This window comes from Gracilinanus agilis, chromosome 5 (genome assembly GCF_016433145.1).
Source record: "Gracilinanus agilis isolate LMUSP501 chromosome 5, AgileGrace, whole genome shotgun sequence".
Classification (NCBI taxonomy): domain Eukaryota; kingdom Metazoa; phylum Chordata; class Mammalia; order Didelphimorphia; family Didelphidae; genus Gracilinanus; species Gracilinanus agilis.
Window position 1 is genome coordinate 263,825,428 of NC_058134.1, and position 18,255 is coordinate 263,843,682.

An 18,255-nucleotide genomic window follows, 5' to 3' on the forward strand; every position below is an offset into this window, starting at 1 on the left:
TTTAATTTTATGGAATTGGTAATAAATTTTGTGCTGTATCTCTTTGAATTCAGCCACCATTAAATCCAAACATTTAAGGTTTTACTATAGCTATGAGGCAACAATATATTCTAAATTTGGAGAGTTGATTGAAATACTTATTTCTAGAGACTTACTAGTCCATGCATTTTAAAGACAAAAAGTCCTGCTAAATTAGAGTGTAATGCAATATTATTAGAGGACAAAGACAGGGGGCAGTTAAGTAGCACAATGGATAAAGTACCAAGCCTACAGTTAGCAGGACCTAGGTTCAAATCTGACCTCAGGCATCTTCTAGCTGTGTGACCTAGACAAGTCACTTAACCCCCAGTTGCCTAGTCCTTGCTATTCTGTCTTAGAATTAAAATACTAAAACAGAAGATATGTTGTTTTTTTTAACAAGCTGACAAGATGACTGTTAAAGAAGGCAGAAAAATTTTGTTTCTCCAGAAGCTGAATAATCAATAATCATATCTGTACAGTCTATGTTTAATTATGTGAAAATTTGGAACAAGAAAAAATAAGGCAGCAGCAAAAGGGATATTCCTGAACATTTCTCAGAAAATCATTATCAAGGGATTCTAAATCTCTCCAAAAGTATTCTCAAAGATGTTTGTGAAAAATCTTATATTAGTCCTTCTGAATTCCTAATGAAGATTTCCATTTAGCTCTTGATTTATTACAGTAAAAATATGGCAAAAATTCCGACAATGACCATTTTGTTCAGAACACTATGGTATCCTATCATATGAATTGCAATGTTACATGATTGGTTGGCATATTATACTACCAATACTCCAATCTTTTTAAATTGTATGCTGGCATTCTCCACCATCTGCTATGAACATTTACTCCTACAATTCTCCACCATCTGTCAGCAACAAGAGAGAGGTATATGTACAAACATTGTTCTGGGGGGAAAAAGTTGGGGCTCAAGTTTCTCATAGCAACTTTGGGATCTTTTAACAAATGCACAATATCAGGAGTTGTGGCTGGAATCTTAATACAACTGGAAATATTTCTCAGGAACAGAGAGAGGGAGGACCTATATATTTAATGAAGACTTACAAGCATATGGATTTTTAGGGGAATCTCTAGGTCAATACCAACATGTAAATCTGTAAAAGTGACATATAAATTGATAATATAATTCTTAATAATGTCCTTATAGACACACAAGCATTCCTCCAAATTGGATGGAATTAGGTTACAAATTGCTACCTCTCCTGGTATCCTTATGGGCTCATTTACGTGACATAAGGTTTTATAAGTTACCAACTAAAGGCCAACCAAAGATGCAGGGAACGAGGAAAGTTACAGGAGCTACTGTGGAACTGTCATACTTCCTATCATTAAGTGAGATTCCTCTCCCCCCCCAAAAAAGAACAATGTACCTTCCAGCATAGAACTACAGAAAAGAGACGAAGCTCCTGGCTGCAAGAAAGAATTGAGTGCCATAGGATGCTATTGTACCAGAAAGAAAAATCCACAAGGGGTGGAGGTGGGGAGAAAGAGGGTAACTTAGCCAAAAAAGAAAGTGGGGAAGGGGTGATTTTTTTTTACTACATTCTTTCCCTTACTGCTGGTCTATTTAGTTCATAAATGATTACTTTCTGCTTTCTAAAAGTTTATATGCCTTCTTGAGGTGGGGAAGAAGGGAGAGAGAGAACACAGGTTGAGAAATATCATAAAAGAAATATTTTAAAATTGTATTGGCATGGAATCTGGAAAAAAAAATTAAAATTTCCCCTAATAAAAAAGTTTCTATAAACTGTTTATCAGTTGTCTTCAAATATACTATTTAATTGCTTTTGATAGACATTTATGATATTTGTTAATGGATAAAAATTGCAATTTTTAATTTTTTTATGTGCGAGCCAGAATTATCAGCAACTCTTGCTGTAAAACATTTCCTCATACTTTATTGTTGAGCTCATTTTAGAAACTCCATCAAATCTTTAACTCTCAAGCTGTTTGTTGTAGCATGATCAATGCTCTTCTATGCACGGAAATACCATAAGGAGGAGCACATGAGTAAAACCCAAAGCAACATTGTACTATTCTTTTTCAGGTACTTCTCCAAAAGCACAGAAGACAGAAACAAGGTTCTAGAGAGGAATTAATAAACAACACATCCAAACCAATTGTTGATAACAAAACACCGTGGGGCTAGAAGATGAGGGACAGGTGCCAAGAATGGGAATTTTTCCCCAAAATATAAATTATTCTTTAAACTACTATATTATCTAATTTACATTTTCAAGGAAATTCCTTTTATCTCTGTCTGGTAAATATTGTAGTAGAAAGGGATGTACCTGGAGGAAAGCAAGAGCTTCTAACTCAGAAAAAAAAAATCAAATTCCAATTAAGCAAAAAAAGGATGAACAAGGAGGAAAACAGGAATAAGTCCTAGAACAAACTCTTCAAATGCATAGGATTGTATGGATTTTGATAGATATAAATCATCAACTATGTAGAAATAAATAGTTCTATATGCATATCTAGAGAGAGAACAACATTTTTATAGTCCTATATAGTTGATGGTTTCTGGGTATATATATATACACTAATATAAAACAATCTACTATATGTACTTATATATGTATCGATGCAAACTCATCAAATATGTAGATATGTAGAAAGATTGATGTATATCCTACTATATACTACTGTACACAAAAATAAGTTCCAGCATGACTTCCACAAAGATTATATTTGAAGAATGGAGAAGGCTAGACAAATAAGTGTAATGATAGCAGACAAGAGCATATCACCTCCTTACTGAATTTTTAATTCAATTTTTAAAGGGTGTCTATAACTTCATTTTTGGTGCTTTTAATTGCCTTAAATCAAGAATCCCTTGCTTCTTTTGAATCTACACATCTGATAAATATATTTATTTTTGCCTTTTTAGTCTAAGGAAGAAATCCATGTCCTATTTTAATGACCCTTCATATATTAAAGGCAATTATTAAGTCAAGGTAGAACCTTCTTTCCTCCAAGGTGAACAAAACTCACTCTATTAATCCTTTCTCATAACTTATGTTTAAATTGTCCAATTTTCTGTTGTTGCTGCTGATACCATCATTCTTTCCTGGAACATCTCAAGTTGCTTCATCATTCTCACATCTGTTTGGAAAGTCATTCCCTTAAATCTCAAACCTCATATGATGCTATATAAATGTTCCAGAATAGAGTTAATGTTTTTAAAAGACATGGAAACACAGTTGTTTATTTGTTTTTTCACTCATAAAAGCAGTATAAGCACTTTAATTATTTTTATCTTTCTGAAAAAAAGCAGTATAAATTCAAACAGCATAAATCGAATCTGATTTCTCCACAGAAACAGTCATAGAATATTTCTTCTGACCAAGGAACTAATATAACCAGCTTTTAAAGTTAATGTTCACAAAAAATTATGTTTAATCATCTATAAATTAACTAAACTTTGGACAACATGAAGTCTCCTAAGTGTTTATAAATCAATGAAATGGATCAATGTAGTAATTAATCAAATGCATTTATTTTATTTCTCTACTAGATACCTGGAAGTGGGACTGTGGGAGGTAATGAGAGGGCATCTGGGGATTAGAAGAAATAACGACAGAACAATCAAAGAATGGATATGTGCAGGAATGCCCACAGAATTTCTGTATTTGAGACTAGAGGTAGAAAGCCAGAAGAATCTTAGCTAAGATTATATAAAAATATAGGTGAGGTTTAGGTGAGGAGCTTGAGGCTAGAAGATGGGAGAACTTTCTTGTGTGTTGGAGTACATCAGAAAAGAGTTTTAACTAGGAGAAACTTCTACTGTCCACCCTAATTTAGTGGACATGTTCAAAGTTCTAAATAGTAGGCAACTAAGTGGCACTATGGAGAAATCACAAGACTTGGAATCAAGAAGAAGAGATCAAATCCTGCCTCTGTCATGTACTAATTGGGTGACCCTTTCATTCATTTAATAAACATTTATTAAGTACCTTCTATATGACAGGCACTGTGCTAAATGCTGTGAACTCAAAAAGTAACAAAAGACAATGCCCACCTCAAGGAGTTTATAATCTAATGGAGGAGACAACATGTAAACAAATAGGTCCAAAGCAAGCTATATGCAGGTTTTAGCTGGAACTTAGGAAGCCAGGGTGGTCAGCAGTCAGAGCAGAGGAAGGAAAGAACTCCGGACAGGAAGTCAGTCAAAGAAAATGCCCAGAGTAGAGAGATGGAGTGGCTTGATAGAGGAACAATCAGAGGCCAATGTCACTAGATAAAAGTAAATTACATAACCTCTCTGAGTCACAATTTTCTCATCTGTGAAATGGGGATAATAATAGCTCCTACCTCAAATGGTTGTTATGAGATTTGAATGATTTAACATATGTAAAGCTCTTTGCAAACCTCAGTATTATAAAATTGTTATCTAATAACAGTAATAGTAATAATAGTACTAGATAGCAACAGTAATAGCAACAACAACAATAATGTTCAGATTAAACCAGAACCACAGGGACTAGCTAGATGTGGTTTTTAATGGGAAGTATATGAAATGCAACAGATTAGACTAGATGTAATCTGAGCGTTTTCATGGAAGTGTAACTTTAAGCACAGAGGGAGAAATTGAACCTGGATGAACTGAGACAAAGAGAACAAGAGAAAGTTCTTTAAAATTGTCTCAGTTTATTTTTTCCCCCACTCTCTTAATTACCTTATGGTGATTCTCTTTAGTTCTGTGTTTGGGCAGCAAACTCTCTATTTAAGTGTGGTTTTTGATTTAGGAATGTTTGGAAGTCCTCAATTTTATTGAATGACCATACTTTCCCCTGCAAAAATATAGTCAGTTTTGCTGGATAGTTGATTTTTGGTTGTAAACCCAGTTCTCTTGCTTTCTGGAATATTATATTCCATGCCTTCCAGTCCTTCAATGTAGATGGAGCCAGATCCTGTGTTATTCTAACTGTGGTTCCCTGATATCTGAATAACTTCTTTTTAGCAGCTTGTAATATTTTTTCCTTGGTCTGGTCATTTTTTTAATTTGGCTACAATATTCCTGGAAGTTGTCAGCTATGGATTAAATATAGGAGGTGATCTGTGGATTCTTTCAATTTCCACTTTTCTCTCCTGTTCAAGAATGTCAGGGCAGTTTTCTTGGATAATTTCCTGTAGGATGGTCTAAACTTTTTCTTTTGTCATGATGTTCTGATAAACAAATAATTCTTAAATTGTCTCTTTGAGACCTGTTTTCCAGATCTTTAGTTGTATCAATGGGGTGTTTCTAATTCTCCTCAAATTTTTGAATTTTTTAAATTTTGTTTTATATATTCTTGCTGCTATGTGAAGCCATTTCTTCTAGTTGTTGAGTTCTGTTTTTTAAAGACTGAATTTCATCCCTGGCTTTTCGGTCACCCTTCTCCTTCTGGTCTGATTTTCTTTGTAGATCATCTTTTGTCTTCTTTGCTTCATTTTCAAGCTGGTCAATTCTGGCTTTTAAAACCTTATTTTCTTGTTTTAGTTCATGTATTTCCTTTTTCAAATTGTTTTCAGCCTCTCTTGATTGCTTTTTGAGTTCCTGAAGTTCTTGAGTTAATTGAATTTTGAGATCTTCCAAAGCCTGTGTCCAATTCGCTGGAGCTTCTTCCTCTTCTTCTATTTCATTTGCTCTCTTTTCTTTTCCTGGAAAGAAGCTGTCAATTGTCATTTCTTTTCTCTTTTTCTGTTGTTTACTCATATCTTTCCCTTTTCTGTTCTGCTAGTTTAAACAGATGGATTTAATGAGCTGTGATGAAAGATCTTCTCTCAGCTGGCAATGGAGGTTTGTAGTTACTTTCTCTGCAGTCTATGGGGAGGGGTGTTGGAGTTTCCTTGCCCTCTGAAGACTTCTTATCTGTCCAATTGATGGGATTAAGCCTGTACTGACTGGATTAGTCTGTCTTGCTTAATGTGCCCTGAGGCTAAAACCTCCAGAGGAAAAGAAAAAATTGTGGGGAGAACAAGATGGAGTGTTTTCACTGAGCTGTCCAGCAGTAGGGTCCCCTGCTCTGTCCTGCTAGTTGACCTAGTTTTTATTTCCTCTAGAAGCCCTTTTTTCTCTAACTCAGTGTGGTGAAGCCAGGTAGTCTGAGGTTTTGGTCCATCTAAGCCGCCATCTTCCGAGTGTTTTTGCTGTTTCTCTGTCTTTCTCCTCCAGCCACCTCCCCAGTGCCTGTGTTCAACTCCCAGAGTTCGGTGCCAGCAAGGCCCTCTCTCCAGGCATTCTCCAGGATTTCAGGGGCTGCTAGAGACTCCACATAGCACGTGGGGGAGGCGTCCTAGGATTCCCCTTCTATACCCTCAGACTGGACAGTTCAAGAATTCAAGCCTTTTTCTTGGTGTACCTCTTGAGCTGTCCAGTAGTAGGATCCCCCTGCTCTGTCCTGTTGTTAGACTTGGTCAACTTTCTTCTCGAAGCGCATGGTTTTCTATATCTGTGTGGAAGGGTGCAGAAGTTTTAAGATTCACTCCATCTACGTTGCCATCTTCCCAGAATTCCCCTTTATTCAGTTTAATAAGATATAACATGGTTGTAAGAGTACTCTAAGTGTGAATCACTGTAAGTCGGAAAAAAAAAAAAAAACAACTTGTGGAATATTGGCAAAAGTACCAGCACTCATGGTGCTGGAAGAATATGTTCAATTTCCAGATCTTAAATTTATCAGGTAACATTATCTCTGAGCCTCAGGTGTCTCACATACAAGTTGAAGAGGATATTTGTAGTGTTTGTACTTGAGAATATTTGTTAGGAAAGTTCTTTGTAAATGAGGTTATAACATCATTATAATTCACAGTGACCATGCTTGACAGTCATTTCCCATCTTAAATTTTTGTATTTTTTTTGTCCCTATGTGTATTAATTAACCTTGCCCTTATACCTACTGATTTTTTCTGCATTTAAAGGATCCAGTTTCTAATTTGGTTAGGTGACTTTGAATTCTATTCTTCTCCTTCAAGGTTTTAGAAACCTACCCATCCTGGGATCATCGGTAAACTTAATGAGCTTTCCTTCAATTTCATCATTCAGGTCATTGGGTCATTGATTCTTCTGCTTTCTCATTTCCCTTTGTGTCTCTGTAGCAAAAAAGGCTGCTTCAATCTATCTTTCTTATTTCTTCTTGTCCAGAGGCATTATTTTCATCTTTCCACTGTACTTCTTTCTTTCCCATAGTATTTTTTCCCAACCTTTTGTCTTCCTTTAGTTCTCTTCCCTAGCATCACTGAATTTTAGAGCTGGAAGGGAACTTTGAGAAAATGTGGTCCAGCATCTTCATTTTAGAAATGAAAAAACAGATCTGAGTGGTTAATGACCTGGCAAGGTTACAGATAACTAGTGGGAGAGTTGAGACAAGGTTTCTATCCCAAGGTTTCTATTGTAATTCTTTGCTTATTGTAGAAAATGTTTACTTTTTGAAAAACATCTGGTTAAAGTAGATGGATCACTGAACTTGAAGTCAGAAGGAACTAGGTTCAAATTTCCACATACTCACTATTCAGGTAACCTTGGGCAAGTCATTTAATCTCTCTGTGCCTAAATTTTCTTATCCGAAGAGTGAGTGAGAGAGAGTCTTGATACTCTATAAAATCCCTTTCAACTTGAAATCTATGATTTTATGATTTTTGTCATATTCTTGTTTTTCTCATTCTATTAAAGCATCTACATATCCGTAAGGGATACATTTCAAGACCTACCATGGAGGACTGAAAACACAGAGATAATCAAACACTTCCATATATATGTACTCTTTCTCCCCACTCCTGCCACTTAGTCCAATGCTCTCCTGCCTCCTATTCATTAAAAAGTTCAGGTAGGCAAGTAGAAGCAGAAGAGACATTTAGGGGTGGGGAGTGTAGACAGGGATAGATAGACCATTGCCACAAGTAGACTTCCAGTGCTTCCGGGTGGACTTCTGGCACTGCAGGTTGGCCAAGAATAATTAAAACCTTGGAAATTGAAACTGAGGATAAGTGGCCTTACTCTATATCAATATGTATATGTATAGAGGTTTGTGCATATAGAAAATATGTACATATGTACACATGCATACATGTGTGTATTTGTGTATATACATTCTTTATGTATTTATCTAAATTACACATCCCAATTTAAATATAAATATTCATAAGCACATTGGGAATTACCCATAGAACATCACTTATCAAGTTTCCCAACACATACTTAAGCCATCAATTATTATCTTTCCAGGCAACCATGTATCCATAGAAAGATAATATTTTGATCAATGTTACTTAACTCTTTTTCCTCTATAATTTCTGCCCAGTACTCTCCTGTGCTGCTATATGGCCATGAATCACAGGTTGTGATAAGATTCTGAAAGAATTAAAATACAATAAAATTTATGATATGTATAAGTAGGCAATGGAAAGTCATAACTTTTGCCTGTGTATGATGTTTATGTGTATATTATATACATACATATTATGTGTGTGTATATATATATATATATATATATATATATATATATATATACTAGAAAAGGAGATGGGTTGGTGTCAGAGAGAAAAATTGAGGCAAAATATTTGATATATTTGCACATGGATAGCTCTGAAATAATAAAAGAACCAGAGGAAAGACTTTACTATGTTAAATAAATCTTCTGTAGAGGATTTATGGGAAAAGATGGATAACATAATAGAGAACAAGGTATTAAAGGGTTGCAATCTGCACAAATGAAGGAGTTTCCTCACCAATAAAATCACAGTTTCATCAAAGAAAGTGAGTATTCCTTGGATAAATTCTGATTATATGTTAAGCAATTGGAAATCTATTAGAGGTGTGGCTCAGAAAATGTTTTAGAAGTCCAATGCAATTTCTATTGAGAAAAAAAAGAAAAATAACAACTAGGAAAGATCTTCAGATGCATGATAAGATAAAAGGCCAGGAGGACTGCATATCTCTTTACCATGAAGGGGAGGTCAGTGAAAGGTTCTGACACTGGACACAAGTCAAAATATAAGGGTGAATAGTCAAGCAAAAGGAAGACCTCTTGACTAACAATTGTGCTCCTTTTGGACTTGGCCTAATATCTCTATTGAAGAGAACTCCTTGTGAGAAAACTACCTTTATAGATTGCCACTTGATCTGCAGTTTATATTCTTTAAAGAGTAGCAGTTCTTAATCTGGGCATCCTGAAGTTGTATGGGTGTGTTATCATATAAATATAGATATGTAGAGATAATTGTATTATAATTGGACCCATTGTAATTCTCTTTGGATGAACCAATAGGCTTTACTAGACTGCCATAGGGTACATCTCTCTCTCTCTCTCTCTCTCACACACACACACACACACACACACACACACACACACACACACACACAAACCCACTAAGAACATCTGCTTTAAAGAACTCCCTAAGGCATTCAAAAGTTAAGTGACTTGTCCAGGGTCACAAAAATGTTTTATGTCACAGCCAGGACTTGAACTAGGCAATCCCTAGCCCTCCATATCTTTTTTCAACATCGTCGTCATTATCATCACATTTATATAGCTGCTACTATGTGCCAGGCATTGTATTAAATGCTTTATAATTATTATCTCATTTGATCCTCACAACAACTCTGGAAGGTAGGTGCTGTTATTATTCCCATTTTATAGATGAAGACACTGAGGCAGAGGTTAAATGATTTTCCCAGAGTCACACAGTTAGCGAGTGCCTGAGGCCAAAACTGAACTCAGGTTTTCCTGACTACCAGGTCCAGTGTTCTATCCACCATACCATCCAGTGTTCCTAACCCCAAACAAACAAACAAAAATTGCAAGGTCCAGCACTTTTTAGTCTCCACAGTGATCTCAAAATGCCTTGAGACTTCCCACTTTTAGAAATACCACATTAGGTCATGTTTTCCCAGGCTATAAATGAAAATTTATTTGATTCATTTCATATAAATGGACTCTGTGGTGCCTCTGATATATAGAGAATGATACACTTCCCTTGAAGTCCTGTTCACAAGAACAGAATCCTTTGGCTTGGTATGATGCATGGATGAAACTGAGGGGCCATGGACTTCAAAGGGATCATCTTTTTCTACTTTACCCTGACAGGAAATGATGGTAAGAAGTGCAGAAAGGGTGAGCCCAAAACTCAACCATCAGAGTTGAAATAAGAATTGGAGCAGCAACTCAGTTGTGGCTGGGGAAATAAGTAAAGAACTACTGTGGCAAGAAAACTAGGAAACACCATAGAGTGCCAGCTACTGCTGATTAAGAGAGATGCTGCTGGGAAAGACTAAGACTAAGCCTTATGGAATTTTTCTTTCTGGGAGATCTGAAAAAGTTAATTAAAGAAAACCTTCTCATGACCAGGGATGGAAAACATTTATTCCAAGGTTTTGTTTTGCTTTGTTTTTCCTGTTAAGTTTGTTTCTAATTCCTGATTTAATTTTAATATAGGCTTACCCTTAAATAAATCATCAATCATTTGTTTTGAGGCACGAGTGGGTCATATTATGTAAAGAGCCGCTAAGGAAGGAGCAATGAATGGTCTTTATAGGTAGGCAAAAATTAATTGCTTGTAAAACTGGACAACTAAGGACTTAGGAATGCTATGGGAGAAAATAATATTGATTTATCATTTTTGTCTAAACCTCTCAAAGTCTAAATGTGTAAAGCTGAGTATAGGCTTTTGTTTTGGGTAAAAAAATAAAAAACAAAAACAAAAAACAAGTCACTTTCCAGTATTGTCTGGTAGAAAAATGGGCTTCTTTCTCCATTATCTCCTTCATTCCTGAAAGTAAACGCAAAGAAATCTCTCTATAGAGGCAGGGTCAGGGGTAATGATTAGAGAGTATACCTTGCCCAATGAAAGAAGAAAGGAAGTACCCAGACCCTCATTACCAGGGTAGGAGGCAGAAGAGAGAGCGAGTACTCTTGCCTTTCATTTTTCACCTCCAACTTCCCAACTCCAACAGTACAAAAACTACATGAAAACATAATTAAAGAACTGGATGGTGTCCACATGTGTTGCACAAGTTGCATCTTCATTATCTATAACACCAATGACTTTATCTGTGAGCACATGAAAATTGTTTGGCCTAATGTTCCCTTCACAGAGCTATGTTGTTTGCTTCACAATGGCTGCAACTGACTGGCAGGATCTCCCATTGTTTGTGGTACCACTAAAAGAAAAGGAGAATCCTAATTAAAACTTGGGACACACATCAAAAGCAGCACCTAACAGGAACATCATCATTGAACTTAACCCCCTGATGTTCCCATTTAATTGTTCTGCTCTTCCACTTCACACAATCTCCCTCAGAGATTATTTTTCAGCTACCCCAGCAGGTGACTGGACCACTTTTCTCTTATGCATTTGAAGGATGTATTTGATTTGGAAAATTATGTGTGAAGACACAGAAGAGACACCTAAAGTTGGGAAAGAATGTATGATACAACAATTTTAAATTAAATTCTTTTTTTTTCATATCTACTAAGTTGTCCACAACATAATACCATTTATGTAGGCAAACAACTCCTTAAAATAATGAAATAGGATAGATTGGAGGAAGATAACTCTTAATGAAATGGAATAATTAGGATTGAACAATCTATAATGAGAAAATTAAGTCCTCAAATTCTGACTAAAAACAATTTAGTAAAAATCCAAAGAACTTTTCATTCTATAAACCTTTCTAAGAAATGATCCATTTGAGATAGTTTTCTCACAACAAGGCACTACTCTGAAGAATTCCCACAGGGTTAGGAAGGCTAGAAACTAGAGTCCACACAATTTGTCTGAAGAACGAAATGTATTTGAGTTATTTTCTTCTTCTCTCTACAGGATTTTGAAAGGTAGCTGATAGTATAAATAGTGAATTAGCCTAAGATCAGAGGATCAGAGAATTGCCAATCTAGAAAAGAACTCAGACGTATGCCAAGATGACTTATAAGCAAGAAAATGGATTCAGAATGTGACTTACCTGAGGCCACACCATTAATAAGTACCGGTCAACATTCTTTCTGCATCTACTAAATGAATAATCAGATTTATAAAAAAAATCAAATATTTTAGATTGGATCCAGCACTCATTTTTGGAAATGTTCTGCATGCTAACTGTGAATTAAATTATATATGTAACACATGAATAGACATATGCTTAGTCTAAAATTAGGCTTGTATAAATTACAAATTGCTTGCAAGGGTCAGAAGACCATTAGACTAAAGGAATACATTCATTCTCTCAAAAGAAAGATAATAAATTATCATGAATGAATCAGGGGGAAAATCGATAAACTATTTTAATGTGTTCTTGTTGATATCAATGATATTAACATAAATATCAATATAGTTCAAATGTATCTACTTGAAAGTCTTTAGAGTAAAAATTTATAGAAAAAGCTGAATTGCTTTCTGACAATACAAAAGAAGATTCAGCTTTATGAATGTTCTTTCTGAGTTTCAGAGATTCTGATTTGGATTTGAGACTGAAACAACTAATATCATCCAGTGTCCTTGAACAAAGTGTAAAGGCTTACTCAACTATCAGACAGCTAATCAAATTTGTGCCCACTACTCCAAAAATCAAGAAAGAAACAGAGCCTTTGAGGTTCTGTTGGCTCAGCAAGAAAGGTGACCTCTTATGGCTGCAGTCAGGAAGAGATGGAAGTTCCTAGACTTTCTATCAATGTCTGAGTCAAGCCATCATTTTGTGACTTGAAAAGCAAGGGGAAAATGATGTCAAAAAGAAATGAGCAGCCAGTGCCATTGGTGACCCAAGAAAAGAAAGTCATATCTGCTTTGTTCTATAATCAAACACAAACAGAGCATGCTACTGGAGCAATTCCACCAAATAAAGAAATACAAGTATTTGGTGAGCCTTGAAAAAGTCCTCAGTAAAAAGAAATAAAAGCAAACTACAGCAATAAAAGAAGTTAGAAAGAAAAAAAAAGTCAGCAAGATTCAGAAGGAACAAAGGGATCCACTCCTCACATTGTGTTCTCTATGACATCCCTTTCCATTTCCTTTGTGAGCTCGCCCCATTATACTGCCTCCCTCCTAGAATGAAAATGTCATATCATAAGAAGCCCTAGCTATACTATTACTCAACTTCACTTCCAGATGCCTTTTTGCTCTACTCCACTTCCATGTCCACTTCCTTGCCCCAACTCAGATATCATCCTCCCATCCTCCCATCTCCAGCTTTCTAGCTCACCTTTACGTGTCATCTTCTCCCCATTAGAATATAAACTAATTAACAGCAGTGATTAACTTACTTTCTTGTTTTGGTATCCCCAGTGCTTAGAAGGAAGACTGAGACATGGTTGAGTACTTAATAAATGCTCTCTCTGTTTAGCAGCTTTAATCACTCCTTTTCTACTGTCTCCATTCTTGAAAAATGTTCACGTTGCCTTTTACCTCAATGTAGACAAACTTGATCCTGGATATCTCTTTAAGCTATTTTTATTGATTTTTCTCCATGTATTGAGCTTCTAAAGTTGTCCACTCTCCTGGCTTTATGTCCTTAGTAACAATTTCCTTAGACAACCTGATTATGATATTTTTAATATTATATATATGTAAATAAAAAAGCAAGTATCATGTATAATTGAGATACACTAGAATCTTTCCCAATAAATATGAGAATAAAGCAAGGATGTCAACCCTACTCAATATTTTTATAAGATTCTAGAAATGCTAACAAGGGAAATAAATTAAAGGCATAAAATAGGCAAAGAAGAAGTAAAATTAATCTTTTTAGCTATTGATATGTTGGTTTTCTTACTAAATCCTTGAGAATCAACAAAGACACTAATTAAGACAAATAGCTTCAGCAAAGTTTCAAGCTACAAAATAAACCTTCAAAAATCAATAGCATTATTATATAATATTAATAAAATCCAAGATGCAATAATAGAAATGGAAATCCCATTCTAAATATCTAAAATTAATAAATTTTCTTGGAATCAATCCTATGGAAAACTTAGGGCACAATGTTTCCCAAAGCCATTCAGAACTATATCCAAAAGTCTATAAAATTGCACATATACTATGACACACAAATACCACTGTAGGTCTGTATCCCAGGAAAAGAGCAACAAAACCCATTTATAAATAAAAATATCTATAGCATCTCCTTTTGTGGTCATAAAGATTTGGAAATTGAGGGGATGCTCATTAATTGAGGTATGGTTGAACAAATTGTGGTATATTATTATGATGGAATACTATTGTGCCTTAAGAATGATGAGCAGGATGGTTTCAGAAAAAACCTGGTAACATTTATATTAACTGATTCAAAGTAAAGTGAGTGGACCCAGGAGATCATTATATTCTGTAATAACAATATTGTAGAATGATCAACTGTGAATGACTTATTCTGAGCAAAACAATGATTGAAGATAATTCTGAAGGACTATCCATCCGCAAAGAAAGAATTGGTGGAGTTCAAATGCAGATCAAATTATACTTTTTATTTTCTTTATTTTTCTTGTTGTTTTTTCTAACGTGTGTTTTCTTTTGCAAAATGGTTAATATGGCAATGAGTTTAGCATGACTTTATGTGTATAATCTATATCAAATTGCTTGCTTTCTCAAGGAGAGGTGAAAGAGGAAAAGAATTTGGGGCTCAAAAATTTTAACATTAAAATTACATGTAAGTGAGAAAATAAAATTTTAAAGAACACTTACTATACATAAATATATCTATCAATGTAAAAATGTTGAATGAAATGTCATCAAAGAAATTTTAAGCAATACACTAAAAAAGATTTCATATTATGACAGAACTGGACTTTTATGATGAATAGAGGAATAACCCAAAGTTAGGGAAAGATTTAATATAATAGACAATATAAAAAGACAATATAAAAACAAGAAACAAGGGGCAGCTAGGCAACAGACTATATATAGAGTACCAGATCAGGAGTCAGGTGGTAATGGGTTCTAATCTGACACCAGACCCTTCCTAGCTGTGTGACCCTGGGAAAATTACTTAACACCAATTGCCTAGTCCATATCTTTCTTCTGCCTTGGAATAAATACTTTAGACAGAAGGTAAGGTTTTTTTTTTAAGCAATGGGAAATCACATGAATATAACAATAAATGCAGGACATCAATTTTTAATGAAATTCAATAAATATTTATGAGAAGAACTCATGAAAAAATAGAAAGAATGCACCTTTCCTAAGCATGGTAAATAGTATGTAAATCCAGGAGCTACCGTCACCATTTATATTCTAAAGGTGAATCCAATAAGATCCAGATTAAAGGAAGTTTTGTATATTTTAACTACTATTAATTGATGTAACTCCATAAATTCTCGCTATAGTATTAACACAATTAAAAGAAATTAAGAAAATTAGCATTGGTAAAGAAGATACAAAATTTCCATTTTCTGCAGATTTGAGTTTAGGGAGCCAAAGGGATTCAATTTAAAAGCCAAAAGAAACAATGACTTAAAGTAGTAGAATATAAAATAAACTCACAACATAATTTCATTACATTATCCAAGAACACCCAGGAAAAAGAGACAGAAATGTAGTTTCATTTTTAAAAATAGCATGTATAAGTTATCTGGGGGTCTTCATTTCAAAAATACACAGGAATTATATGAAAACTGCTATGAAACACAGAAAGAAATAAAAACAGAAATTAAGGAAGACTCAAATAATTGAAGAAATCTTAATATATATAGTTGGAAAGAGAAATAGACTACTACAATAATATAACTTTTAACAAACTCAAGCATACAGACTATTAACTTTGCATGAGAACTGCTAGAAAAAGCAGATAGGCAGAATTTAGGTTTAAACTAAATTTCTCACACTACATTACAATAAACTCCAAATGGAAATATGAAGTGAAGATGAAAGGTGATGTTTACTTTAAAAAAAGAAAGAAGGAAAGAAAGAAAAACAGGAAAGGTGTATGATACCTTTCACAACTCTGAATATGGGAAGCAAAAGACAGAGAAGATAGATATTTTGATAGTGATGATAATTATTGATTATAATAATAATAATAATCCCCAGCAGTGTTCCCTGGAAATCATGATTGAGTATATAATTCAATATCTCAAACGTCATTTCTACATAGCCTAATTGTATTAAACACTGTTATCTCTATTCACAAATTAACAATCAATCACTCTAATTTTATCAACAAAATATTTAGTCTAAAATCTCCAAGCATTCAAACTATCACTAAGGGTTATAATGCTCCCATAGATTATAACTCTAGTCATACTATGAAAGACAATATAGTACAATCCCAATGTTATACTTCAAAATTGAGTTGCTAAAAACTTCTGCATTCAAGAGTTGGTAATTCACATGTGGAGATATAATTATTCCATTCTAAATCACAATGGGACCTGGGGACATATTTAATTCTGTGTTCTGGCTCAAACTACCAGTTCAAAAGTCTTGTCTAATTCCAAGTTTCTCCATCAACATTATGTTTTTTGCTTCTTATACTTCAAGGCATTAAGCCTAAATATTCTGCTTGTATTTTTAAAAAAATATTCCCTCTATGTAACCAAATGAAGAAAACACATCTCATCCCACATCTTTCTGAACAACTAACTGAAATAACCAGCTATGTTTAAAGAATGGAAGATGTGCACTATTTCCAAAAACAGAGGTCAGTAATCTATAAAACAAACAAATAAATAAAAGCTAAAGGAAAATATATTTTTGTCCATAGATTGTAGAATTCAAACATCAATTAATTTATCCTCCCAAATCCTTGGAAAGCTTTGTCCTCTCTATTTTATTAAGGCAATGATAGCAACATTCAAAGTACAGAATGGTGCCATGATGGACACATAATGAAATAGGTGTGTGCTTTATTCCCACCTTTTTATATGCAATCCAGTCAAACACCCGGTCAATGTCGGTGGCATGGATCACTTCTTGGGAAACTGGGTGTGAACTGGCCAGGCCATCCAATAGCATCACTTCATGGAGTACATCGGTCAGAAATCTCTGTTTTTCCTGCAAATACAACAAATGGGGTAATATCAAGGATGGCACATATTTGTGTACACCATGTTCATGACAACACAAAAATAATATGCATAACTCAGAAATGACAAGGATTGTCAGCCTCTGAGGTTGAGACTCTAATAAAGGAAATCAGTATATTAGAGGAAGAAAAACTGATGGATGAGAGTTGAGTCTAAGCAAACCTACAGTAGAATCTAGCTGAAATGAAATTTCAAATTCTGGTAACAGCTTCTAACAAAGGTAAATAAAATGCCTGATTTGTGTCAGTGTGCTGCAATGTGAGGATTGAAATGTCAGTCTTACAATTGAAGGTAAGTCTGCTGTCACCACTCTGACCTAATTTAAGCAGCTTCCGTGCTGTTTATGCTACACACATATGCACAGATATGCATATTTGCTGGGAGATTTTCACAGGATTGGAAACAGTAATAACTATGAAAATATGTTAAATTAAAAAGTGATATCTCTACACATGCATATGTATAGAAAATAATAAGCACTTAGTAAAATGATTTACTCTGCATTTTGAAGAAATCAAAACAGATGGAAAATTTTTAAATGGTTTCTATTTCATCATATACTGTTTTAAAATATTTTCATACGCTCTGTATGTTTAAGAATGTGTTGTGACATTTGCTATGTTCTTGGCAGTGCTTGACACACAGTAAGTATTTAAATGTATTTTCTTTCATTCATTTATATTCTACATGCTTTTAAAAATGTTCTTTATGTTTAAAAATAAAAGGTGACTCTTTAATGAAATTTTCCTTCTGAACAGGTTGGTTTTAGCAGCAAAGCTCCTCCTAGCTGCCCTGGTCAACTGTATCAAGAGCCTCATGAAGAGAAAATGGACAAAGGAGACAGAAGAACCCCAAAGTGGATGCAAGGATGACAGGAGAAGGTTTATTTCCTTCAGTCTCAGTCTGCTTTTAATTGAACAGGAAAGAAAAATTGTTGGTCAAGAGTATACATTCCTGTGACTTTTCAGTCTAAGAAGAATGGGTGGGGCGGCAGAATTCTTCTGCTCTCTTAATTGGGTGAGAATTGCCCCTAATTAACATTATGAATCCTAAAGACAAAAAACTAGTGCCTGAATGATTCAGTCATGCCTAGCTCACTGGCCTAAAGCCTTTAGGCTTTGAGTTGATAGGGTAAAAGAGCAGCAATGCTGCTGACTCAGGAGTAAATTTTGTTGGCAAGCTTAGTGAGAGGAGGCTGAGATCTGGCCATCACTCTTATTCCTCA

At 34.7% G+C, this 18,255-nt stretch overlaps 1 protein-coding gene across 1 annotated transcript in view; it reads right to left on the minus strand.

Moving 5' to 3' along the window:
• TRHDE (thyrotropin releasing hormone degrading enzyme) overlaps positions 1–18,255 on the minus strand; it is a 455,256-nt gene that overhangs the window by 182,152 nt on the left and 254,849 nt on the right. Inside the window, exon 6 of the mRNA XM_044679190.1 lies at positions 16,861–16,998. Coding sequence (XP_044535125.1) covers positions 16,861–16,998 — 138 coding nt within the window. The remainder of the gene's footprint in view (positions 1–16,860; positions 16,999–18,255) is intronic.